At 40.5% G+C, this 26,815-nt stretch overlaps 1 protein-coding gene across 7 annotated transcripts in view; it reads left to right on the top strand.

The window, feature by feature from the left end:
• Nucleotides 1-26,815, top strand: part of CTNND2 (catenin delta 2) — a 928,994-nt gene that overhangs the window by 801,675 nt on the left and 100,504 nt on the right. For 5 of the 7 annotated variants that reach the window (XM_025387612.1, XM_025387608.1, XM_025387611.1 and 2 more), the window contains 2 exons: nt 1,051-1,224; nt 16,970-17,120. In XM_025387612.1, the coding sequence (XP_025243397.1) occupies nt 1,051-1,224; nt 16,970-17,120 (325 nt within the window). Of the gene's footprint in view, nt 1-1,050; nt 1,225-15,861; nt 15,937-16,969; nt 17,121-26,815 lie in introns of all 7 variants that reach the window. The other 2 variants (XM_025387606.1, XM_025387610.1) reach the window with 1 other exon arrangement.

Genomic DNA, 26,815 nt, shown 5'->3' with positions numbered 1-26,815 from the left:
AGCATAGCATCTTTCATTTCTAACTTGATTATACTCTTTATTTTCACAAAAGACAAAGCCTTTGTGTAATCAAAGATCAGAATCATTATTTTATTTTTAGTATGTTTTAAATTGTAAGAGTAATAGAACAGAAAGTTTGAAATGTAGAGAAAAAGACATTGTATTAATAAATTTTTATGATAATTACAGGTGTTTTATGATGCATTTTACTTGGAATAATGTGCAAATCCCATACTACTTTGCATCCTGCTTTGATCATTTAACTTTTATTGTTATAATTTGTCCAAGTTGCTACATAGTCTTCATAAGTATCATTCTTAATGGTTGACTGGTATTCCTTTGTGCATGTAAGCCATAATTTCTAAATTATGGGTAATTAATTTTGAATTACACATTATCCTGTTATTCATTAGATTCAAATCAAAGCAAACTAAACTATAATGGTTGCTCTAAGATCTAGATTTACCTATAGCTCATGTCAATGTGTCTAATAAACCATAGCAGTTTTCTCTCTTTTATCGATTTTGTCATTTGTTAGATGCAACAATAGAACCCAATTTGTATGTATGTAACAAATTATATAGGAGTTTATCACATTAACGATTATGCACAAGAAGTGAGGGCATTTAATTGTCGGTAACTGTTACGCAACACCTGTAGTATGCTTACTATAAAATATGCTACTTTGATCTTTATCCTTCTTCCAACCTGCTCAATCAAAATTAAAATTAATTCATCTCTTCCCCTTCCTTCCTACAGCAACATGTTAGAATCATTCTTGGAGAGCTTATCCACTTCTTCTGCCAGTTACATTCTCTTGTGTGCATACGCCAACCCGCCCTCCACCCTCGATCCCAAGCTCTCGCTGGGCAGGAATGGCTTCCACTTTTAGTGATCCCTGGACTGCTGATGCAGTAGCCTCCGTGCAGTCTATATTCAGCAAATGTGATAATGCTCTGCTTTTGTTTTCACCTGTAATGTTTGAGGAAGGCAATGTTGGGAAGCATAAAGATGTTAAAGATGTTTGCTCTCTTGTTTTTCTTCCACCAGTGGGATGGAGTAGGACCTCTTCCAGACTGTGCTGAACCACCAAAAGGGATCCAGATGCTGTGGCACCCATCAATAGTCAAACCCTACCTCACACTGCTCTCTGAGTGCTCAAATCCAGACACGCTGGAAGGGGCGGCAGGCGCCCTGCAGAACTTGGCTGCAGGGAGCTGGAAGGTATGGCCAGTTCATTACAATAAAAAGAAATCTGGAGTTATGAGCAGCTCCTCAGATATCAATACAAGTCCAGTTTTGAGAAATGCAATTCTAATAAAGATTTCTAGGATGTTAGAGAAAAAAACATTTATATTGAACTGTTTTACTTGGAAATGTATTCCTTTTAAAAATTCGTCTGAAAGGCTCGGGGGTCCTTAAAGATCGCTACAAACAGAGAGGACTAGATGTGATGATAGTCACTGAAAATGCTGTGAAATGTTTTTCATTCTATTCATGTAGCTGAGCTACTTTGTTTTCAGTGGAGATTGTGACAGGTTAACATTTTTTCCAAGCACTGTCATTAACGGGTAAGGGAGTTAATACTCAAACAACTGTCAAACCCCATGTGAACACTTAGAATGTACCAGGTCCCAGTCCCAAAAGAAAAGAAAAGAACCCCTTATGTTTTTAAAGCATGGGCTTACAGAGAAGAATAGTATTGTTGGCTGACTTTGGCAAAAGTGTTAAATAGATTATTGGAGAGGAGATTAGAATGGCCTTTTTCTCTGAGTCCTTATAAACTGACACTGTTCCTGATTGATTTTCATAACACTCATTTTGGGCAAAAAGAGATTCAGCCTAGCAAGCAATTCCTGAGTCTGGTCACCAGTGCGCTAACTTGCTTTGTTGCATAAAAAAGTGTGACCTCTTAGAAGAATGAGGGCGGGTGGGGAGAATACCAAGAGAGAAAGTTTGCACTTCTGTCATGCATGATCCATTCATTTCATACCAAATCCTGGGGTATGGCATATTCATCAATCACTCCTTTCCTTGACATTTATTTTCATCCAAACCATGTGAACATATACACACGGATACAGATAACGTTCAGAAGCTCAAAGCTGTAGCTGTCACACACACACTACACCCTGGTCTCAACATTATGTAACTACACCCTTCCCTTTGCTTATTCCTTTGGATGTCTGCCTTCTTGTCATTCTCTCTCTGTCATCCTTTGTTTCCATTGCTGCAGTCCAAGCTACAGAACTTCCTTCTTTCTCAAGTGCCATCCCAGCTCATGGGCCCCAGGCCTTGACAATTCTTCCTACAGAGCTGGCCGCTGCCCTATGGCCAGACCCACTTCTTCTCTGAAGAGTCTTAGGAATGGACATAGTTAACCCTTTTCTACACCCTGCCCATAGGCAGCCCTAGAGTTGTACATATCTCTTGCTTGCAACCAGAGATTGGTAGAGAAAAGCTTCAAAAGCAGAGTTGCACCCGGTAGACATCCGGAGCGTAGTCTTAAAGGAGCAGAAAAGAGATACTAATGGAAATCACTTCCTGGAACGAGGCCTTACATCTTATGTCTCTCTAAATTTAGCGTGATCTAGGAAGCTTTGATTCAAATCATAATTCAAACCGAGGTTCTACCTTTTCAGAGCATGGTGAGCCTGGGCAAACTACAGCACGTCACTGTGTCTCAGATGTGTCATCTGCAGAGAAAATCAGGGCTGCCTCACTCTACATCATGTACATCAGTTAGAACATGGGATGCAAGGATGGTAGCGAGATGTCATAGGCTAAGACACTGTATGTGCCCATGAGTACTCACGTGCTCATGAGCTAAAAGACCCTACCCAGCTCCCCTGCCGTGCAGCACTAACTAGACGGGTACAGGGAAATGGGCTCTGGGCTTCAGGCATCAGCCTGGCTAAGACACAAAGATCTAGACGGTGGCAAATCAGGTGTGTCATCTTAAGATGTTGTTTCTCTCTCTCTCTCTCTCTCTCTCTCTCCCCCCCAACCCCCGTCTCTCTCTTCTTTCTCTCTTCCTTTACTTTTTTTTTAATCAATTATCACTTTCCTTGAGAAATACTTATGTCATTATCATGTAATCATAACAACTTAAAAGTGGAGAAATATCTTTGGGCTCCAGAAGATTTTGAGTTTAAGACTTCAACCTTTAAACTCTATATTCCATATGTTCAAAAAGTAGAAATAAGAAAAATATACAAAAGAACAAACTCAAGCTTCTGGAATTAAAATATAATGCCTCATATATACCATGGAATACTATGCAGCCATTAAAAAGGATGAGTTCATTACCTCTGCAGGGACGTGGATGGAGCTGGAAACCATCATTCTCAGCAAACTAACACAGGAACAGAAAACCAAATACCACATGTTCTCACTCATTAAGTGGGAATTGAACAATGAGAACACATGGACACAGGGAGGGGAACATCACACACTGGGGCCTGGCAGGGATCGGGGGCTAGGAGAGGGATAGCATTAGGAGAAATACCTAATGTAGATAATGGTTGATGGGTGCAGCAAACCACCATGGCATGTGTATACCTATGTAACAAACCTGCACGTTCTGCACATGTATCCCAGAACTTAAAGTATAATAAATATAATATAATATAATATACCTGAACAAAAACTATGTGGAAGGGGATTAACAGCAGATTATAAGATTACAGAATAAAAGATTAGTGAACTTGAAGACAGCAGTAGGAATGATCTAAAATGAAACACAAAGAAAAAAGAAGAAAAGAGGTATAGTGCATCAGTGAGCTTCAAGTGACCTCATATGTGTGTAAATGGAGTCCTCAAATGAGAAGAGAAAGAGAACAGAAAAAAATATTTTAAAAAATAATGGTTGAAAATTTTCCAAATCTAATGAAAACTATGAACTCACAGATCTAAGCAGCTCAAGGAGCCCCCAGCACAGAAAACATGAAGAAACAATACCAAGGTGTCTTTTAATCATATTGCTCAAAATTAGTAACAAAGAAAAAAGATCCTAAAAGCAGACAGATAAAAAGACTATGTTAAAGTACAAAGAACTGCACCACATCTAAACACCAAATTTAAGGATCAGTGACACTAATCTTTCTTTCATACAGTGATTCCTTCTGAGCTGCTAAGACTGTCCTCTGGAAGAGAATTTGGTCTGTACGCCCCTTATGGGCAGACCAAGCCCCATTTATCTCTTTCGAGCCCACTGCCTACCCCTGTGCTTGGCTGAGAGAAATAGTTCAAATGTGAGCATTTATCTCAACTGCTATCTATATCTACATGTCTTCCTTGAGGATCGCAGTGTTTTCTATTTATTAATGTCTACTAGTCAATAAGAATTTAGTAGCACATACTATGTTCCAGGCCATCCTCAGATGGTCACATTTTATGATATTTTGATTCTTCGGTTCAGCTGGCAATATACTGTCAATACAATGTAAAACTGATAGAAAGAAGTTATGAGAGAACCATTTTCTTTTCAGTGTTCAGACTGAACAATGTTTTGCAGGTTGCAGAGTTCAGTAGCAAAGGGCCAGTTCTGCAGTTCCTACCGTGCTGAGATTTCTGTCTAAGTTTCCAAGTTCTGTGTCTCGGGGGCACCCAAATCAGCTGCAAGAACTGCTTAGATATGTGTGGGTCTTTAGGTGTGTAGAGTAAGAAAATGACGAGTTTAAAAAGAGTTTACTACTTTTATATTTTAAGATTCTCTTCTACTTTACATAATGGGAATTATGAAAGAAGCATGATAATTCTTAATATTTTCTGGCAGTAGCATTTTACTGTTTCTAGCACAATTAATCTGCATTAGTTCAGCACAGTTATCCCACATATCCAGAGGACATTTCTTTGGTAAATTTCTCTACTGCTAAGAGAGTAGAAACTACTAGGAAAAAGGCAGAAGGGTCTAGAATAGTCAAAGTCAGCATAACAGAAGCTGTTCTGTCTTAGACAAAGCTTAACAATGGCGACCATAGATTTCCCAGTCCATATTGGACTTCAATCAACATGTTGAAAAATGCAAGAACTGGCCAGTTGCGGTGGCTCACACCTGTAATCCCAGCAGTTTGGGAGGCCGAGGTGGGTGGATGACGAGGTCAAGAGATCAAGATCATCCTGGCCCTGTCTCTTTTAAAAACACAAAAATTAGCTGGGCATGGTGGCACGTGCCTGTAGTCCCAGCCACTCAGGAGGCTGAGGCAGGAGAATCGCTTGAACCTGGGAGGTGGAGATTGCAGTGAGCTGAGATCACGCCACTGCACTCCAGCCTGGTGATAGAGTGAGACTCTATCTCAGAAAAAAAAAAAAAAAAAAAAAAAGGAAGAACTCTTGTAAGCAGACACATAGACCATCATAAGGAGGGAGAGTAGATACTGTGGTGGCAAAGAGAGAAGACAGAGGAGTTAGAAAAACTGAGTTAAAGAATGCAAGAAAGAAAAACTGTCAGAGACCATTTAATGTCATGGCTGTTCCATCTATTCTGAGAGTCATAAAGTTGGCCTTCTCTCATCAAGAAACTGTTATTACTAATAATTTCAGAAGACAGAAAGCATTTGCGAAAGATTTCCATCCCAATGGTTAAAGTAGAATTTTGCCTCTTAGGATGTCAGTCTTGCTTATGAGAAGCACTGCTTCCCTAATAATTCTAGATAATGGGATAGTTCTCAGACATGACAAGGGGCTGCTAAGGAATATTTGGGAGTAGTTATAAATATATATATATATATATATACACACACACACACACACACATGCATAAGAAATTTCATATCAAAATACAGATACGCACATGGGGATCAGTCACATCATCATCTTTTGTATAATTTACTAATTTTCCATATTTCATGGGACAAGCAAGTGGACAATTCTCAAGGAAGATTTGAGAAGATTGTCATTAAGCCAAGCAATGATAAATTATTATAATTTCAAGAAGACAAAGGATAACTTGTCCAGAAACCAAGCAGATAAATGCTTACTTTTAAAAAGATGATTTCAGAAAAAAATCTTGAATTATTAGAAGATTGAGTTAGGATACACAACAGCATATAGTGTTACCGTCTGAACTCTAGAATTCAAAGAATGCATTTTTATAGCAACTGTTAAAATTTAGTGGTATTTCTTTAGTGTTCTTAACTTTTTATGACCCAACAAGAACAGAAATGTAGAGGTAAAATACTTTAATTTTGCACGGAGATGGCTTTTTATAGACCTCATCATCTAAAACAATAATTTCTCTTTATAGGAAGATCATGCACACTCTTTTTCTGTGACAAATTGACTAGCAAACTAGATATTCATAATGGCCCTAAACACTTTTTAAACTTTAAAACACTCATTACTTGGTTTATGAGCATCAGAAAAACATCATGTTATTATGGCAGAAGCAAAGTGATACATGTTTTTCATTGCCGACATGGGCTTCAGTTACCTTTTTCTCATTTATAGTATAATGATTTTGTTTGTTGCAGAATATTAAAACAATTGGATATAGTGCTTTGAAGATTTCCAAAATGTGAACGAATGTTCTTTTGACTCCCATTTATGGATTATTTCTATTGTACTTGAGCTTTATGAAAACCCAGGATTTGAACTGTAGAAATATATATCTGTGCTTGCTATGAAGTCAAACATTTTAAAATCTTTGTACACTCAGTTTTCCTCCTAAAGTGTGACTCTTTTCAAAGCATCTGTTATATGCCATTTATTTTAAAAATAAGACAGAACAAAAGATACTTGGATGTTAATCTATTAATATTTAATGAGCTAATGTAATAGCAACATGGATTTAGTGAAGAAGGAAACAGAATCTCTGGCCATGTGCCCCAAATGAATAAAAAATGTAGGAGAACTGGGAAATTGGAGACTTGTCCTTAGAGACAGAGATAACAGCCTTGAGAAAGACCCTGAATTTAACTTAGTAGGTAGTGTATCACGTAAAAGTGAACCAGGGCAGATTAGTGGAGTCCATCAAATGCAAGTTAAGAATCATGGTTTATCGTGTAAGACAAAGTGACTTGTCTTTGTTCTAGTTAATGGTGTGATGCCAAGCTTTAGATTTAAATGTAAAGAAACAGAGTTTTGAAAGACTGATGAAAATGGAATGCGAAGCGTCGTGCCTAATCAATTAGAAACTAGGCCAGTATAAACACAGAGATGATCAGAGCACCCTGTCCAATCAGCAGTGTCCTGGAGACGGAACGCTCAGACACAGGCAGTGACCAGTCTGTTGTAGGACGAGGACAGACCCACTCCGTGGAGCAGGAGACGGGAGGAGCACGGCCACAACCAAGTCACTGGTCCTAATCACAGGACTCAGTGATTTCTTCCCTACGAGACCCGGGAAGCAGTACTGATAGCAAAGATCACATCTATGTTGCAAATGTCATGTGCATCCAAATTGATAAATGGAGAAAACCCATTTTTAATAGTTTTGCATTAATTGTAGTACTATCATTGGATGATCTGATTTCTAAAGTTCTAAATTACAGAACTTTAAAGTTGTAGAAACAGCCGAACCAGAGGGATTTCCACTTCCAGCCAAGATGCCAAGATGGAATGACGAGGTTCAAATTTACCTTTCTTCAAGGAAAAACAACAGAGAAAAGACATATGTGAAACATTGAGGTTTTTTAGTAAGACACTAGACATTAGTCAGCAAAGGACAATGATCTCGGAAAGACAGGAAACAAAAGAAGGTGAGTCCTCTGATTGTCTCAGCTCACCACCTTGAGAGAGAGTTTCCAAGCCATGGCACGAAGATTGAGGGACCAGGGGGATCTCGATAGACTCACTGTGTTGAGGAGATGGATCTGGGAATCTGGAGATATCGAAGTGATCAGAGTTCATAGGACAAAGTATCAAAGAGGAGAGACTCACGCATAGAACCCTAGAGATGTGCAGAGGACTCTCCTTAAACATCAACAGAGAACTCTCAGCACATGTGTGTGAGGCAAATACCCAAGGCTGGGAAAGAAACACCTGAAGTTGTTAGGGAGAATGAAATTGGACACTCACATGGGGGTGCATATAGTGCGTGTTCCCAAGAGCCAGAGAGGAAAATCTCATAATCCATGAGCTACTGGGGAGAATACTCAGTAGGATCTTGCCTCAATACAGAGGAATCATTAGCCCTGGACTAACTGTGCTCTAGTCTTTCCTATCAAATCTTAACTTAGACCCAAAAGGATCAACAGTTTCCAAGTAAATTAACTGCATCCTAGGACAAAGCTTTAAGATATCCGTAGGAATACAAAAATATTCAGCACCCAACAAATTAAAATTGAGGATGTCTGGCATACATCTGAAAACTATCCTGCAAGTAAATAGAAAATGCAATCCATAAAAAGAAAAATCAATCAATCAAAACTAACTCAGAACTGACAGATGTTAAAATTATCAAATAGGCAGTTATTATAACTATTCCATGTGTTCAAAACATTTAAAAAGTTACACATGGAAAATGTATAAAAGACTCAAATAAACCCTCTGGAGTCTGAAATGCAGTGTCTGAAAGGAAAAATGCATAGGATGTGATTAACAGCACATTAAACATTACAGAAGAAAAGATCAGTGAACACAAAGACAATAGAAGCTATCCAGAATGAAACACAGAAAGAAAAAAGAAAGATACAGATCATCTGTGGGTGTCGACTGGCCTGATATAGATGTAGTTTGAGTACCCCAATGAGAGGACAGAGAAAGGAGGAAGAGAACAGAAAAAAAGTTTTGAAAAAATAATGATTGAAAATTTCCCAAATTTAATGAAACTCATACATTCACAGATCAAAGCAGCTTAACCTCAAGCACAAGGAACATGAAGAAACAAAACCAAGGTGCATCAGAATCAAATTGCTCAAAGTCAGCAATAAAAAGATCTTCAAAGCATCCAGAGGAAGAAAAGACGTGTTCCATACAAGATAAGGAAGATGGCAGATTTCTTATCAGCAACAATGCCAGCGAGAAGACAGGGAGGCATTATCTATTTTAAAAAAAAAACAAAAAACCGCTGAACCTATTGGGCTCAATCATATCTTAAATTATATTAAGCTGATTATTAGTTTGGTGTCTAGCAGACACAGACTATCCCTAAAGCAGTGGTCCCTAACATTTTGGCATCGGTAACCAGTTTCATGGAAGACAACTTTTCCATGGGTCTGATGGGGTGAGGAATAGTTTTGGAATGAAACTGTTCCACCTCAGATCGTCAGTCATTAGAGTCTCATAAGGAGCATGCAACCTAGATCTTACATATACACAGTTCACAGTAGGGTTTGTGCTCCTATGAGAATCGAATGCTCCTGCAGATCTGACAGGAGGCGGAGCTCAGGCGGTAATGCTCACTCACCCACCGCTCACCTCCTACTGTGCGGCCCAGTTCCTAACAGGAGTTAGGAACTCCAGGGGTTGTGGACTCCTGCCCTAATGGGAAGTCCTAGTCCACCAATTGCACTAAGAGCACTTGTAAAACTACCTGTACATGAAACCCTTTTTCAGCCCCGTTGAAGACATGGGCTAACCTGTCACCTGAGCAGTCACTTCACAGAGGAATTCTATCATAAAAACAGATGAATTGACATAGCATGATTAGTGCTATGGTGGCTCAAGACATGCCACCTCGATATTCTGTGCTTCAGTCCTGGAGACAAACAAGTATTCATAAGCCCTGAGTCACAGGTTCTAGCACCACACCAGGAGCCCCAGAATGAAGGGATTTTTCTGACTTTAGAACACACTCCCAAAAGGGCATATAACCATTTTATTTATTTATTTATTTATTTATTTAGAGACAGGGGTTTGTTCTGTCACCCAGGCTTGTGTGCAGTGGTGGGATCTTGGCTCACTGCAACTTTCTGCCTCCCTGGTTCAAGGGATTCTCCTGCCTCAGCCTCCCAAGGAGCTGGTATTACAAGAGCCTGCAACCATGCCCAGCTGATTTTTGTATTTTTAGTAAAGATGGGGTTTTACCATATTGGCCAGGCTGGTCTCCAGCTCCTGGCCTCAAGTGATCCACCCACCTTGGCCTCCGAAAGTGCTAGAATTACAGGCGTGAGCCACTGTGCCCAGCTGTGTGACCATTTTAAACCCTAGCAGTAGTTTTGTGGAAGTGGTTCGAATTTTTTGGCCTCCTTAGTAATTTCAGTGGCTCTGATCGTTTTTGCATAGTTCCCCTCCGTGCAGAATGCTGTTGTGAAATCATCAGACTTGATGCTGTAAATCAACCCGACATCTTTTTTCATCAATTAAACATTTTAAAATCTCCAACTGTGGACCAAAAAAGACAAGACAATTGAGATAAATGGATGAAGATAACTTGGTCTCTTCCCTTACAATATGATAAACATGTAAACAAAGCATCTACAAAATCCATTACAGATGCAGCTATAGGAGTACATGCTGGCACAGGGCCATCCATGAGGTTATTTTTTCAACGACGTGGCGGAGGTGAGGAAGTACGCTTCCAGCATTGCTTGTTAAAGCCTTAGGGCCTTAGGGCTGGGATTCCATGATTGAGAGTTTATTTTAGTACACTAGCATAGTATTATTTAGGAGAGTGCTAACTGCTGTAACAAAGAGACCCCCAAATATGCAAATGCCCAAGCAAGGTAAGTTATTTTCTCCTGATGTCACAGTTAAGAGCAGGTTAAGGCAGAAGTTCCCCTCCACGAATTAATTCACCCATGCTGATAGCTGTTCTGCCATCTTCAATTTGTGACTTAGAAGACTGCTGTTGTCATCACTATCCACCAGCAGGAAGCAAAAAAAAAAGCAGCAAAAACACAAGTTCATAACAACATATGTTCTCTTATGAAAGTCAAGATCGCAGCTCTATGTCCCTTCTCATAGGCTGGGCTCAGCTCCTAGCCTCTAGTACACAAATGTCTTCATAAACTCATCCCCTACCAACAATCAACAATAATTTGCAGTAAGGTCATCTAAATCCAGATCCAAGAAAAATAAAATTCTGTCTCCTAAATAATTTGCTAATATATTTGATTTATACTATACTATTAGAAAATAAAACACACTGTCTTAGTAAAAAAAATAATTGCACTGTAGTTAACTTACTACCTAAGACTTCAGCAAAAACTTTGCCTTACAGTTGCAAGACTGAAAGGGCTTATCAACAGGGCCCCTCCAAACTGTGCCCTAAAGATAAATTTCAGATTTCTCCCTCCTCATAACCAAAAGAAAGAAATTGCTTAATATTCCAAAAATGGCATGTTTTCTGGTTCCAAAAGAAAAACATGAAGTCCAGATCACTTCACCCGTGAGACATTATGTTTAAAGAGAAAAAAAAAAGCTATGTAGAGGAAAAGCTTTCTGTCTTAGTGCCTATTGACTTAGAACAAGAAACAACTGAATTAATTTTATTTTCCTAAATTGGATAAACAATCACCAAATCTTCCATGTCTGTGAATGCAGTGGCTCAGAGCCTGTACCTGTCAACCACCACTCTTGTTCAGAGGGTAGCAGTGTGAGCAGTTTCATTTTGGACCTCCACTGTGGTCAGTTCCCCCTTCTCAATGGTGTATTCATGCATCACTGTTACTAAGGAACACACAGGGGCCTCTGAATAAGATCTGAGGCAGCCTGAGTCTCATACCATGCACTGTCTATCATTTAACAGGATTGTACTTAGTTCCCCAGAAGGCATTTCTAGATGCCAGTTGCACACAAGGATGACATCTCTAATGTTTGATTACATTCACAGTGAAAACAAACAAAAAAACCTTTTCATGGTCAGAAAGTTGCCTTTTTTAAAGAAATTTTTTAATTGAAAATTACTGGTCCTTGAGATAGCTTGAGAATTGCGGAATGAGTATGCTTCTTCCAGTCTCTTCAGTGAATGCTTCCTCTGGGTCACTTTTACTTGAGCTTGACCTTCTTTGTTTGTTCTTACTACAAAAGCACATCTAAATGCTTCCCCCCCTCCCCCAGGAAATTATCTTGCCTGTACATTAATATTTTGAGCATTGCATTAACACATGCTAAAATTCAGTCTTTGCCCTAACTTGACTTACATTTTTAAAATTCAGACAAAGAAACAACAGCAAAAAACAGTAAACATGCAATAGTTGCCATTGCCTTAACTAAAATTTGTATTTATTAAATTGATTTATTTCTTTACTAACAGATTGGAATTCTTCACTAGTCATCTCAACTAGAGATACCAGTTTTCAAAATAGATTTTGGAATTTTGAAAACAAAGATATGTAAATCTGTAATGTAACTCTGGATGTGAAGAGCCAACACCTGACTTCTGTGTCCATTGCAGAGTAACCCCATCGTTCGAAGGACCTTGTGCTAATACCACCCCATTATTTCATGAATCCTAGAGCAGGAACCAAGCACAGTTCTTTTCCAGCTGGGAGAATCTGATAATTCAAATAATAATCCATTCTAGAGAGAATAATCTGGGGCATACAGCAAAAGCCATGTCATTTCCTAATATGTTGTACATTGTTTTTATAGTAAACTACTGGTAAAAATAAGACTAATTAAATAAGCTTTTCAGTGCAGGAGGTGTTTCCTACCCTCTTGTCATGGGAATGAGACACCCTGGTATCATAAATAAATTCAGAAACAAATTTAGGAATTACATGCCATTTGTACCAAATTCATTGTCTGTATTTTTCACTAGAAGAGTTTGGTTTTAAAATTTGACTTTACCTTGTTAAAAGAAAAAGTGAGGAAATGGCTAATTTGATAAAGAAAGTTAATGGACAAATGATCATGTAACTGACAGTCATTTAATTGCAGACTATACTTCTAACACAAGAGTACTTTTAGAATATAGAGAATTAATCAACAAATTCAGAATTTTAGCACTATAATGGGTTCAGCCTCAGAAGAGAATATTTAGTACTTAAAGGAAAACACTGTCATTGTAATTTAGCAAATTATTAGGATTTCAATGAGGAAAAGTTAAATTATAGTATTAATCTCCCTTCAGGAACAAATCAGCCTTCACAGAATCACCTCAGTTTCAGCACAGAGGAACTCTTTGGAAAAATTATGGCCATCAGTTGTATTTATAGCTGGGCTGGGATTTGTAAAAGTCAAGTCCCTGGAAATCCACATTAGAATGAGGCAGCCTGGCCTTAAAGGGTTAAAAGTTATTGACTTCTCTTTGTTACCAAATTCTCAATACATACAACTAGGAATTTCATGGGACACAAACTTGTATGCAAGTATCTTTGTTAATTCACTTCAGGTTCATCTCTGAGCCCTCATTTGCCTGATGCCAAAAAATAGAAAGGAAAGAAATGTGAATCTCAACATTTCTAGGCAAACCCAGTCAAATTCAGCTGTTTCCCAGTCCTGTCAGGCTTCAAGCGTGGCCACATTTATGTTCCTCACTTTCATCCTCTCCTGCCCCTGCAGTTGATGCTAAACTTGGGGGTCCTACCAGTATAGTCCTGCACAGAGGATGAGGGTGCGGTGTCCATTTTCTCAGGGTGGAATCGACCCTGTTCTATGCGGCCTCTTCTCCAGGATGTGGTGATTGGTGATTGGACCATCTCTGGTCCAGGGTCCTCTCTTGGCCCACACCTGCCTCCATCCATTTTGAGCTCCCCTGAGATGCAACCACCTCCTGTCCTTAATCCAGAGAGGCACTGTCTGCTCCCACCATGTGCTCCACTGATGTGTCTCCTCCCTCCTGGCCAAGTAACCCCTCTGCAGCCCTGAGTTCTTCATTTCTCCTCCTCAGCTAACCTACACACCCCGCCCATTCAAGACCACCCTCAGCGGCTACCCCTTGCCACCCTGGGGCTACATGAATCCTCCCAGCCCTTCCCGGCCCAGCAAGCCATGTCACTGTTCCTACCCTGTGGCCCCCATCCTGGGACGGTACAGGACACTTTGCTGAGTCTTGCTCAGCCACTGCTGTCCTCCAAGAAGGGCAGCCGAGCTGTGGACTTTCCATTCTCCCATCTTAAGGGGGATGTCATACTCAGTTCCCTTATCCATGGAGGGGGCTTGTCCAGGAGGACTCCAGGGATCAGGTTGCAGCCCCCACAGTGCTGCCGCATCTCTTGCTTCCTCTCCAAACTGCATCCTTTATTTCCCCAGCATGGAGGCTCTGCATTGACTAGGGAGAAGGCAAATTATTTTCTCTCTATTCTAATTATCTTTCAAATATATTCCATCTTTTACCTGGATCTGTGCCCTCTAGCCTTAGACAATACATGCTTGCTGCTTCTTCTCTGTCCCATGCTGACAACACTTCTTTGGGTCAAATAGTGGCCTGAGCCTCTCCCCAGGAAGAAGAGTGCAAAAGCTTTGTCCCATCACCTGCAAGGAGAAGGGATCCTTTCCTGACACAAGTGAGAAATTCCAATTAGACATGACTTCTTGTATTGGACCTACTAAATCTGGGCAAATTGGTCTCATTTGCTGTGACAATATTGGAAATCTATATACACACAAACATACACATAACTAACCTTTCAAAATGAAAGCTATTTTCTATGCCTCAATAATAAAAATATCAAATCTATTGTCTGGTTATCCTTTCTCTCTTAGGGAAAACACACCACTGTTCACCAATTTCTAGTATCAAAAATGTGTTTCTATATCTCATACACATTTTTGGTCCTAAGTAGCCTCTTTTTGTTGTTATTGCTCTCAAATCAATTCCCAGCAAAGCTGAAGGATTCCCATTGTTCTCCAAATACCAAATCACCTTTTCATCCAACACCGGGGGGTATGGCTAGTAGCTGGACTTCTAAGAAGGACAAAGTTATGTCCACGTATTCTTGGCTCATTTCAGATATGGCCAGGTTCTCCTCCGTCTGTGTCTGGAAGGATGGAGGAAAAGGCTAGGTCGTGTCTGGGAGACTAAGCATGAAGGATTACAGGAGAGGGGATGAGATGATGGTAGAGGGGGTATAATGTCAGCAGCATAAAAAAAGACAGATATGGAGTAACAGGACCCAGAGTCGAGTGCAGGTGACTCTGCAGGTTATTGAATATCTTTGTGCCTAAATTTCCCCGTGTATAAAATAAAAATGCTGACCTCCCTGGAGTTTCAAGAATTAGAAGAGATCTCAAATATACAAGCCAGTCGCATGGGGCCTGCAAAGAAGTGGTGCTGGGGAAGAGATGAACTCACCTTCCTCAGTTCATCTCTTCCCTACCAGGCTGAGGGCACATGCATCAGCCTGCCTAAGTTGCCAGGAATACCCTTGCCATCTCCCAGAAGGTCCAGAATATCTCCCCGATGTTGTCGTTGATGTTCCTTTTGCAATATGTCAATGTTGACCCCACACCCTGATTTGCATTCTCTTCCTTTTTCTAGCTTCTCTCCTTAGTTTTAGGGAAGATCCCAGGATTAAGTGGGCTGCATAAACTCAGATTTCCAGGCTTTTCCAAGCTGGGGGACTGGAGACTCAGCAGGGCACAAGAAGTCCACGTATTCTTGGCTCATTTCAGGGGGAGGCAGATGTGTCCAGAGGAAGTCATGTTTCAGCATGCTGGTTGAATGCATCGATGGAAATTGGCATTGTACCAGGAGAAAGGGCTTCCTCCCTGGCAAGGGATGTCAGTTCCAGATTCCCACATCCCAAGAAGCAGTTTGCAAACCTCAATGTTTTGTCATGTCTGACACTTCCTGACCTTCCACTTCTTTGCTCTCTAAGAGTGGAGCTGTCAAATAGATCAACACAGCCAAGAGATGCTTTAGTGAGTTTTACCTGCTCCCCTAACCTCTCAAGGCTTCCTAGAGCTTGAGGCACAAAGTAGGGGTGCGAGAAAAGCATACAGTGTGAGTTGATGGTGATAAGAAACTATGTGAATGTGACTTCTAATGTAGGACAGGATGAAGTTGTTTTTTTGATCTCATATTTCATGCAGGGCTGGGCTGAGGATGTGGCAGGCATGGCATATGCCCTACGTTCACTGCCAGAGGGGGCTCCCTGCCTGCCACAGGTGAGAGCCAGCTCTGGGGTGCCTGCCCCCATGGGGGAAGGGGGGCGGAGGGGGCCTGGTGGGAGGACTGGGTGGGAAAGGACTGGTCCCCAGGAGGACCCTACCACAGAATCCACAACCTCATTGCGTGAATGTAATTTTCTCAAATCAAAATGAAATTGCAACAGGTAAAACCCTTACATTTGTGAATTTTTATATTGTACTCTCTTCTCCAGGACACTGTAGAAGAGTATACATCATTCATACAAACGTCTGAAAATCTGGGCCTGCATTCTGTTAAGTGAATCGGAATGCTTTATCATCTAGATATTGCAAGGACATTTTAATATGAAGCATTACCTGTGTTCCATTAAGGCTGACGACCACCAACCCAAAACAAATTTCATGTCCTACTTTATAAAGAAGACATTGAATTATGGCCCTTAACATTATACAGTTTGACCTTAATGTTTTTTTAAAAACATTTTACCATGTGCACTCTTGCTTTTCAATGTCATACTTACATTTATCCAGCCCGGCCTATTTCTGACTGGTGGGCTCTTTATTGTTCAGCAAACGACTTATTGACAGCACGTTCAGCAACTCACCTGTGTGCCCCATCTCCAAATTCAAAGCTGTCTTTAGAAATCACTCCCACACAACCCATTCTCATTTTCTACTTTTTCGGGGTTCTTGTTTTATTTCTCTGAATGTCACTGGCCACATCCGCTTGTCCCAAACCTCTGTATCTTGAAGCATCAAGTATACACATCACGCAAATGGCTTTCAACTTCAAGTACTGAAAACAGTGTCACAAAAGAAACCTAGTGTGGTTCACTGATTAACCCTGAAATCTTTGTCCCCAAGTTGAAGGCAAAAAATACAGTTAAAAAGTTTAAATGCATGTCTAACAGATTCAACCCATTCTACAATAGGTCTTGGTAATTCAACCTTTTTGGCTCCTGTAAGCATCCGTCTGAAAACGCAAATGTACTATTTGCCTGTAGGGTTTTCTCCCTGTCTCTAACGCCCTTCGCCTTCCCTGTTTTTGCAGTGGTCAGTATATATCCGAGCCGCTGTCCGAAAAGAGAAAGGCCTGCCCATCCTCGTGGAGCTGCTCCGAATAGACAATGACCGCGTGGTGTGCGCGGTGGCCACAGCGCTGCGGAACATGGCCTTGGACGTCAGAAATAAGGAGCTCATCGGTATGTTCTCCCTGATTCACAGTGTCGCAGGTGTTAAGTGAAAATATTTTCTCTCGGGGTAGGTGTGGTTGAACCTATATGCACAGCCTATGCTTATACAGAAGCCGTGCATTTATTAGCAGCCTCATTTTTCTGCTGTCCTTCTAGTTTAAATCCGCTGCACTGATTCATCTTCTAGAATTTAGAGGAAAATACGATGCTTGTTGACATTTCTAATCCTTGCAAATTAAAAAGGACCTCAGTGCTCAGCCCTTGATACCGTTTTCTCAATCCTCTGAACCTCTACCAGGCTGTTTGTTTGTTTCCCATGCAGTGAACCGAGGAATTCTGATAGGATTACTTTTCTTCCCCTCTCTATTTTAAATTTATTTTGGATGAGACCATACTAGCCCTTTAATCCTATTCGTTTAAGAAATTAATCTCTCTTTAATTTGGTATTCAAGAAATACAGAGGATCTTTTATTAACAAGGCACAAAAGAGGTAATACATTCACCTGTCTATTCAACAAAACTCATGGCCTGCTTTGTTCCAGGCCTATTCTAGGCCCAGACATTAAATCAATAAGCAAAACAGACAGGAAGCCCTGCCTGCCCTTGTGGAGTTTACATTCAAGAGAAGGAGATGTTCAAGAAGCAAACTAAATAAATGAATCACACAATGGAGCTGAGTAAAGGGTAATGAGTGAGATTGCAAATTTATTTTTAATTGACATGATATTCACATAACATATTGACCACTTTAAAGTCTACCATTTTAGTGGCATTTAGTATATTCGTAATGTTGTACAATCACCACCTGTATCAAGTTTCAAAACATTTTCATCACCCCAAAGGCAAACCCTGTACCCATTAGCAATCACTCTCCATCCCCCTTCTCTAGCCCCTGGCAACCATCAGTCTTCTCTCTGTCTATGGATTTTCCTATTCTGGGTATTTGGTATAAATGGAATCATAGAACATATGACCTTTGTGTCTGACTTTTTTCACTTAGCATAAGGATTGTGTTTCTTTAATGGTAAACTAGTTAAGTTATAATCATAGACATTCATGGGCCACAAAGTGATACTATGATATACTGGCTGAGGGTCCCTAATCCAGAAGTCTAAAATCTGAAATGTTGCAGAATCCATAATTTTTTTGAGTGCCAACAATTTGCTCCAATGAACATTTCCAATTTTGAATTTTTAGATCAGGGATGTTCAACCAGTATTCTTAACTGGTGTGTATTCTGCAAATATTCCCAAATCTGAAAACATCAGAAATCCGAAAACACTTCTGGTTCTAAGCATTTTGGATAAGGGATCCTCAACCTGAATGCATACAATGCGAACTAATTAAATCAAGCTGGTTAACATATTCATCTCCTGAAATAATTATCTTTTCTTTGGTGAGAACATTTGAAAATTTACTCTTAACAATTTCGAAATATAAAATACATTAACTCTAGTCACCTTGTTGCATAATAATCTCGTATTTAAACATATTCTTCTTAAGTGAAACTTCGCACTCTTCCACCAACATCTCCCCATTCCTCTTACCTTCAGTCTCTCAAAACCACCATTCTACCCTCTGCTTCTACAGAGCATTTGTGTGTGTGTGTGTGTGTGTGTGTATGTGTGTGCGTGTGTGTGTGTGTGACGGGGTCTCACTGTGTTGCCCAGGCTGGAGTGCAGTGGCATAATCTTGACTTACTGTAACCTCCGCCTCCCAAGTTCAAACAATTCTCCTGCCTCAGCCTCTTGAGTAGCTGGGATTATAGGCACGTGCCACCATGCCCAACTAATTTGTCTATTTTTTGGTAGAGGTTGGGTCTCACCATGTTGGCCAGGATGGTCTGGAACTCCTGACCTCAGGTAATCCACCCACCTCGGCCTCCCAAAGTGCTAGAATTACAGGCATGAGCCATTGGCACCTGGCCTATGCTTCTATTAATTCCTTTGTTTTAGATTCTACATTTAAGTGAGATCATGTGGTATGTGTACGTATGTAAGTGGCTCATTTCACTTAGCATAATGTCCTCCAGGTTCATCCATGTTGTTGTAAGGGACAGGATTCCCTTCCTTTCTATGGCTGAGTAGTATTCCCTTGTGTATATACCATATTTTGTTTATTCATTTATCCGTTGATGGACACTTAGGTTGCTTCTATACATAAACTATTGTGAATAATGCTGCAAAGAACATGAGAGCTATAAATGGTTCTGTGACATACTGATACCAGATCCTCTGGATATATACCCAGAAGTGGGATTACTGGATCACACAGTAATTCTATATTTAGCTTTTTGTAGAACCTATATACAGTTTTCCTAATCAGTGCAGTAATAGCTATACTAATTTACATTCCCGCTAATAACGTACAAGGGTTTCTCTTTCTCTTCATCCTCACCAACACTCGCTATCTTTTATCTTTTTTATAATAACCGTTCTGATAGGTGTGAGGTGATCGCTTATTGTGGTTTGAATTTGCATTGCTTAGTGATATTGAACCTTTCTTCATACATCTGCTAGCCATTTGTATTTCTTCTTTTGAGTAATGTCTATTCATATCCTTTGCCCATGTTTTAATCAGGTTATTTGTTTTCTTGCTGTTGAATTGTTTGAATTCTTTATATATGTTCGATATCAACCCATAATTATATTTTTGGTTACTAATAATATTTTCTCCCAATCTGTAGGTTGTCTCTTCATTCCATTATTTTTTTTTTCTGTGCAGAAGCTTTTTAGTTTGATGTAATCCCATTTGTCTATCTTTTATTTTGTTGCATGAGCTTTTGGAGTCAAATACAAAAACACTATTGCCCAGACCCAGTGTCATATAGTTTTCCCCTATGTTTTCTCCTAGAATTTTTATAGTTTAGGTCTTACGTTTAAGTCTTGAATCCATTTTTAGTTGATTTTTGTATGTAAAAGTCTAGTTTCATTCTTCCATATGTGGATATCCAGTTTAGGGTTGTGATTTTCAATGGGAGGTGAAGATAGGGGTGGTTGGGAAAGTAACACTAGAGACTCAAAGGAGGTGAGACAGGAAGCCATGCAGGTATTTGGGGGGAAAAGAGTCCAAGTTAAAGGGCCAGTCTTTGCACACAGCCCCTGGAGAGGGAACTGGGAGCAGGCCATTGGGCTCCAGGCCTTCAAGGGGCCTTGTGTACCTGGCAGGGTGAGTGGTAGGAACCAAGATCAGAGAGGTATTCTGATGCCTTCCTCTGTAGGTGGGAAGGTGCTAAGGCCAAGGCTGATTGATCTCCTGGAGAAAGATGAATCTACTGAAACCTCTCAGAGGATGACACAGTCCCCACAGGCCATTGTTCTGGCTGGTAGGCATCTGGTATTAAGGATATGATTTATGTAGGGTCACTAGTCCAATGACAGCATGAAATCTGGCAGCCTGAATACAGGGAACAGGTGTCAGTAGGCAGCATCCAGAGGCTCAGCAGAAGAGAGCTGCACCAACCCCCGTGGCAAGGGTGCAGGTGATCTTGGGAACTGGGAGAAATTAGGTGACAATAGACAGAGAGCTCACGATTCTGTTCCTGGGACAAGTGGAAGACCAAGTGTGGCTCCAAGTTGCAGACAAAATGTTTCTATAGTTACATAGTTGTTTTTCCCCTATGCAAATTACAGAGAGTGGTATATTAAGCCTTTTATGACCTGGGAAGCAGCCACTTTTTCTCCTGCCATTTCACAATAGCCATCATATCCTCCAAGAATAACCATAGTATTTGCAGGTCTTCAGCCATTTATTTATTCACTGCAAGGCCAGACTGCAAATCGGTGTCTAAGAGATTCACCATACTTGTAATACGTTATACAGCGGGAAATAAGCTTGCAACTTGCTATTTACACTTAGTTTGCGTTGAATGTAAGTGTTATCTGTGAATTTTGTAGATTTGGTATATCTAAAGTAGGTCGTTAGCTCCAAAGGTCAAGGTACTCTTCCCATATACTTTTTTTTTTTTTTCATTGTTTCAGACAGGACAGTGCTGGGATTCCCAATAAAATCCTATCCCTTCTCAAAAAAATGGAGAAAAAAGTCAATAGCTAATCAGTCTACTGCCTGGATACTAACTACTAGGTATTGTGTGTTTGTGTGTGTTTTCTTCTTTTGGTGGATTACAATATAACAAAATAGTGAACTGTTGATTGGTTTGCCAGCTCCTAGGCATCTCTTCTTTCTCAAACGCCAGTTATCTAGTCTTCTCTCAGAGACAGGAACATTTAGACCACTATACTGCCTGTGTTCAACTAAACCTTTACTATCAAATGTCACCAGACAGGAAACGAAGCCAGTCATTTAAAAGTAGAAGGGAAAATATCTAAGTCACAGGTTTATGAAATCAATCCTTTTTTTTCCTCACTGAGAAGAGCAGAATTTAACAAGAACAACGTTGAATTGTATTTAAGACAGAGTAAATGTGACTTTTGCTGACTATTTTACCTTAAATACTGTACCCAAGTGGTTTTCGTAGGAAGATGGTATACAGAACTTCATACACAGAACAAAGCTGCAGTGACTTTGAATGAAGAACAATGAAAGGTTAATCTTGGACCTCCTCTCCTCTCCTGTCTGTCACCTCTCACAGAAGGCTAGGGTGACATCATATGGTTTCATGACATTGAAGATCATCTGTATTCTGGTTACTCCAAACAGGTATCTCCAGCATGAATCTCAGATCCTGTGTCCAATGTCTGTCTGCTCATCCTCTCCACTGGATGTCTTATGAGTGTCTTAAATATAGCATGTCCACAACCAAGGTCTCTCCCAGACCTGACCCTTCCACAGTCTTCCCCCAGAAAATGACCAGTTATTCTTGCAGGGGCCCAGGACAGACACCTTGACACCCTCTTTGACTCATGCAATCCACCTCATACCTAATCTGTCAACAAATCTGGTTGTCCTTCTGAGTTTTCCCAGACTCCAACACTTCTCTTCATCTTCATTACTTTCTCTCTGGTCCAAAACTCCCATCATCTCTCACGTGGCTTATTCCTGTGCCCCCCCCCTTACCTAGTCTCCCTATGCTTCCTTCACCTTAGATGGTCTCCTATTGCAGTGGCAACCAGAGTCATCCTGTTGAAACCTTAGTCAGAGCATGTTACTCCTCCACACCAAACCCTCCTCATCTCAGTGTAAAATCAAGTCTTTGCAGGGCAGGTGTGGAAGCTCCCTATGACCTCTCCAACCCTACCTAGTCCTCTTAAAATCAGTAAATTTTCTGCGGTCACTGGTTGACTGTGATTCCTGTATTACATGCTCTGAGATCCTGCCTCAGGGAATTTAAACTTGCTGCTTCCTTTGCCTGGAGTCTCTTTCTCTTGGCGTTCATGCAGCTCAGTCCTCACTTCACTCATGTCTTTCCCAGAGAAGCTTTTCTGGCCACCCATACTTAAAATCTTACCCTCAGCTCCTTTCCCTGCTTAATTTTCTCCACAGCCCCAATTACCTTCTAACATCTAATGTATTACTTATTCATCTTGTTTTTTTTTCCATCTTTCCCCACTGTAAGGTAAGCCTGTTAAGAGCAGAGAGTTCTCTTATTTCTTTGCTGGCATATCTCATGTGCCTAGAACAATGTCCAATCCATAGTAGGGACTTAATAAATATTTGCTGGAAAAAAAATGACTGAAGCAAATATTTCCTGCCTGGTCATCATCTTAAAATGATCTCCAAGTCAGCAAAACATTAAGGAAATTAAATAAAACATTAACTTTAAAAAAAGGGGGTTTCTATTTAAAAAGCCAAGAATTAAACAGGCAGTTTGTTTTCTCCATAAATTTACTAGATGCATGCAGACATTCAGGATTTCAGAAAGAATCCAGTTCTTTTCCATCATTGGTTCTGGATTTTCAGTTTAAGATAGAATTCTTCTTAGATCATTCTTTTAGTTAGAGGTTGGGGGAGACAGGCTACCACAGTCACAACTAAGGAATCGTTCATCTTTCTTAGACTCCATTATCAGGGAAACTCTAAATAGGCTATTGAACAATAATCACGCTATCCCATGAGGTCTAATGAGAATCATACAGTAGCACTAGCAGAATGTAACACGCTTTTCCTCTCCCTTGGCTTTCTATTTGGGCTATTTCCACAGTTACGTGTCTGTCTCTGGGAACCAGCGATAAGTATGCTATAGATAGATCTTTGTGTTCTTCCTACTGGCATAGAATAGTAGCCAAGGTTAATGCACATCCATACATTTCTTTGCAACCTTCAAAAAATGTTAATTATCCTTCTGAGTATGGAAGGTTTAAAAAAGGAATGGTAATAAAATTAGCTTCAGTGAAAAGAGCAAACAATATTGTATTGCTTCAACAAAAAGTTTAGCAAAATGCCACCCATTTCAGCACGTGGACAGTTCCTGATGTAGATGGCAGACATTTATTTTAGGCAAATCCCATCCTCTCTGCCAACAAACAAACTCAAAGAAACCAAACACTTAAAGCATACATGAGCCTGCATTTACTACCTGCCGTCACCATTCAAAGCCCACCTTGCAGTGGCCTTTCCTGATAAAGGCTGCTCCCTGCACCCAGAGATGAAGCAGGCAGCAACTATTTGATAAGAAACCTTCTCGCTTATTTTGGATTTCCATTGTGTGAAATTTATCCTCACATTGTGTCTTATGTTTTTTTGTGTATGCATGTCTTCCCCAAAGGGAACAATAAGCAGGCATCAGGTGATGTATTTATTTTTATGTCTGAGAGTGTCTAGCACTTTGCTATGCTCATAACAAGCGCTCAGTATGTAGTTGATGAATGAATTAACTGGTGGATAAATAACACAGTGTATTTATTCAAAGAGCAGATCTGGAGGAGGTCTGGGGAATCCAAATAGAGGAAGGGATAGGGGGATGTCTGTGTCTGTCTCTTTCTACGGTGTCCAGGGAACAGAGGAAAGAAATACAGCTTAGATGCTCTCTCAAATCCAGACTCTAATCAAACTCATTCTGCTGCCACTGTGGAAGAGGCTTGAGATTGGGAAGGAAATAGTAATGCTTTCTGTGTGTGATTCAATCACTGCCAAAGCTTTGTGTTGGCGGGGCCACTGCATCCCTGCGGGTGCTGGCAGAGCTCGCAGAGCCCTTCCCCTGGCTGCCCTGGTGGTGGCGGCTTGCCACAGTTTCCAGCAGGCGAGCCAGGGCTGGGATGCTGCGAGCATCCTCCCAGCACCCTCCTGAGGCTGAAGAGAAGGGCCTATCCTCTGTGTCGTGAGCCTGGCCCTTTCCCAGTTTGCCATCATCCTTTGGCCTCATCCTTCTGTGCTTTGCAGGACTGTTTCCCTACATTCTGCTCCCATTGGGATGGCTGCCTCACCACATTGGGGAGGATGTGTAAGAATCTTCCTTTGACTCACGCCCCCATATGTTCCTATTCTGTAATCCACTTTTCACATTGGGCTTTCTTTTCACTTTACCAACTAGCTGAGCTTCTGTCCAGGCAATGCCCTCTCTCCCCATTCCAACCTCAAAAGGAGCACAAGACAGGATCTGACTTTTTCTGGAGTCAGGATAGGACCATTTCCTAGGGGGAATCTGCTGCTTCCCAAACACAGGCAAGATGGAAAGGAAGGGAGCTACACAGCGCCCCCCTGTGTAGCGAGCAGTACACAACTCATGATTTCCCACGGGAATGAAATGAGGAACAAAATAAGGGTAGTTTCTTGCCTGGGAATTTATTATTTTTTAAGTAGTAAAAATCATTGCTATTCCTTTCCCCACATAGGTCTTTAGCTCATCCTTTTCGTTCATTCTGGGGGTTAAGGAGGTCAGGAGTAGGCAGGGGGAATTAGGGCCATCCTTTCAAGCTTCCTTTACTTGCCAAAATGTTTTAAATATTCAAATAAAAGATTTGATCTGCACATTGTAAAGACTGTTTCCGGACAAAGATTCCTGGTGATATTTAAAGGACAACATAAAAATGGTCTGTCTTTGAGTGAAAATAAAGACAGAATAAAGAAAATGGTGATACCCATAGAATTACAATACTCCTTCCTCCATGCCAGGTCTTCACTTAGTGAGAAATGTTTTTTCCTTTGGAGAACTGGAGTGAGGGGTGGGGAGAACAGGGAAAATCTTCCTTATATCAATACTGTCCTGAATGTTACATATAAAGCTTTATAAAGATTTTCTTTTATTTACTCATCTCGCAACGGAACCTGGGAATTCTAAACCTGGAAACACTGCTCTTCATCGAAGCTTTGAGATACCTTGTTAACCAAACCCTCGATGACCAGAGCATGAGCTGGGGAATGAACAGATCCCGACAGCCATGTCTCCACTTCCATGACAAATGGTTACAAATGATACTCAGGACATCATTCCTCAAAGTCGGTCTAAATTCCGCCATCTAGGATTGAAATGCACCCAAGTCAGTATTCTCTCCGTGCTCAGAGTATCGCATTGCACCCCCATTGTCTGCTGGCAAAACTGAAAAACAGAGGGCTCTAAGAAACATTTAGACTCCTATCACTTAAAATAGTTACCCGTGTGTTTTATTATTTTGCATCTCATGCTAATGGCTGGCACGTGACAAAATGCTCTGGGATATGGGCACTCCATTCAGGGGAACAGACTCTTGAGGGTCACTGATCACCATAGGCATCTTCTTTACTTGCGTTCTTGAGCCTGGACGAATCCCACCTCCATCCAGGGAAAGATACAAGGCTGTGGAAACGCCAGTGCAACCCAGGAAGGCAACATGCTGTTTTTAGTACTGGAAATATGTAAGTTCACTTTATTAAGTAGATATGAGGAAATTTTAGAGACACATCTCTGCTTTTTGAAACATGTTTCTTCAGACCCAGACAGATGCCGTTTTAATTAGAACACTTGCAATTTCAATTAGTATTTTAAAAAGAAACCGATTTCTTAGGCAAGGTGATTTGTTGGAGCTCTCTCTGCTGGACTGTTTTAATAACTTGATTTCACAAGCCACATTTTAGGCAGAAGGCAAGCTCTGTACCTTGGCTCGAACGTTGTATCTTCAGATTAGGTGCCTGTTGCAGCTCCATCTCCTAAACCCCAGAACCTAATTTCATGAAGGCTGCCTCCCTTTTCAGTGAAGCCATGGGTTCTTTGTTAATTAACTTGGGACACCTGTTGGAGAATTTTGGCAGCTGGGTCTGGAAGATAAGAATTCCTTAAAAGAGAACTTGTAAATAAATTGAAGAGCCAATAATTATTTTATTAAATAAGAATTAATGATTTGTCCCTTGGATATACTCCATGTGGGAAAAAAAGGCAAAATTGAAACATTTCCAGTTGATTCAAATTCAGGACTTCTGCCCAAAGGCTTAGAGATCTCAAAGAAAGAGAGCAAGAGGGGGAGAGCTGACCGAACTTTATCTGGACTGTTTAGGTATTCATTTTATGCCTGGCCAAACAGTTTCCGAAGAAAAGCTTTAGAGAACAGGATGCATGAGAAATGAAATGGCTCTCCTCAAATACCACAACCAAATCTTGAGAATATAAAAATAGAAAAGAGACTTTCACAGGATAATGTTTTTACATTGAATTCCCTTCTATGTGTGGACGGCTATCTTCTCTCCTTGTTGAAAACAAAGTCTCAATCAGGTGGAAAGAAATTATTATTTTTACTCTTGAATACTAAAAAGTAATGGATTAGAAAAGAGTTTAAGTTTAAAGATGAATTCTCTTTAACCCATCCTGGCTGATGTTTGATTATATTTATTATACT

The sequence above is a fragment of the Theropithecus gelada genome, chromosome 6 (genome assembly GCF_003255815.1).
Source record: "Theropithecus gelada isolate Dixy chromosome 6, Tgel_1.0, whole genome shotgun sequence".
Lineage (NCBI taxonomy): Eukaryota > Metazoa > Chordata > Mammalia > Primates > Cercopithecidae > Theropithecus > Theropithecus gelada.
Note: the sequence above shows the minus strand (reverse complement) of the source record. Positions and strands in the feature narration are given on the sequence as shown.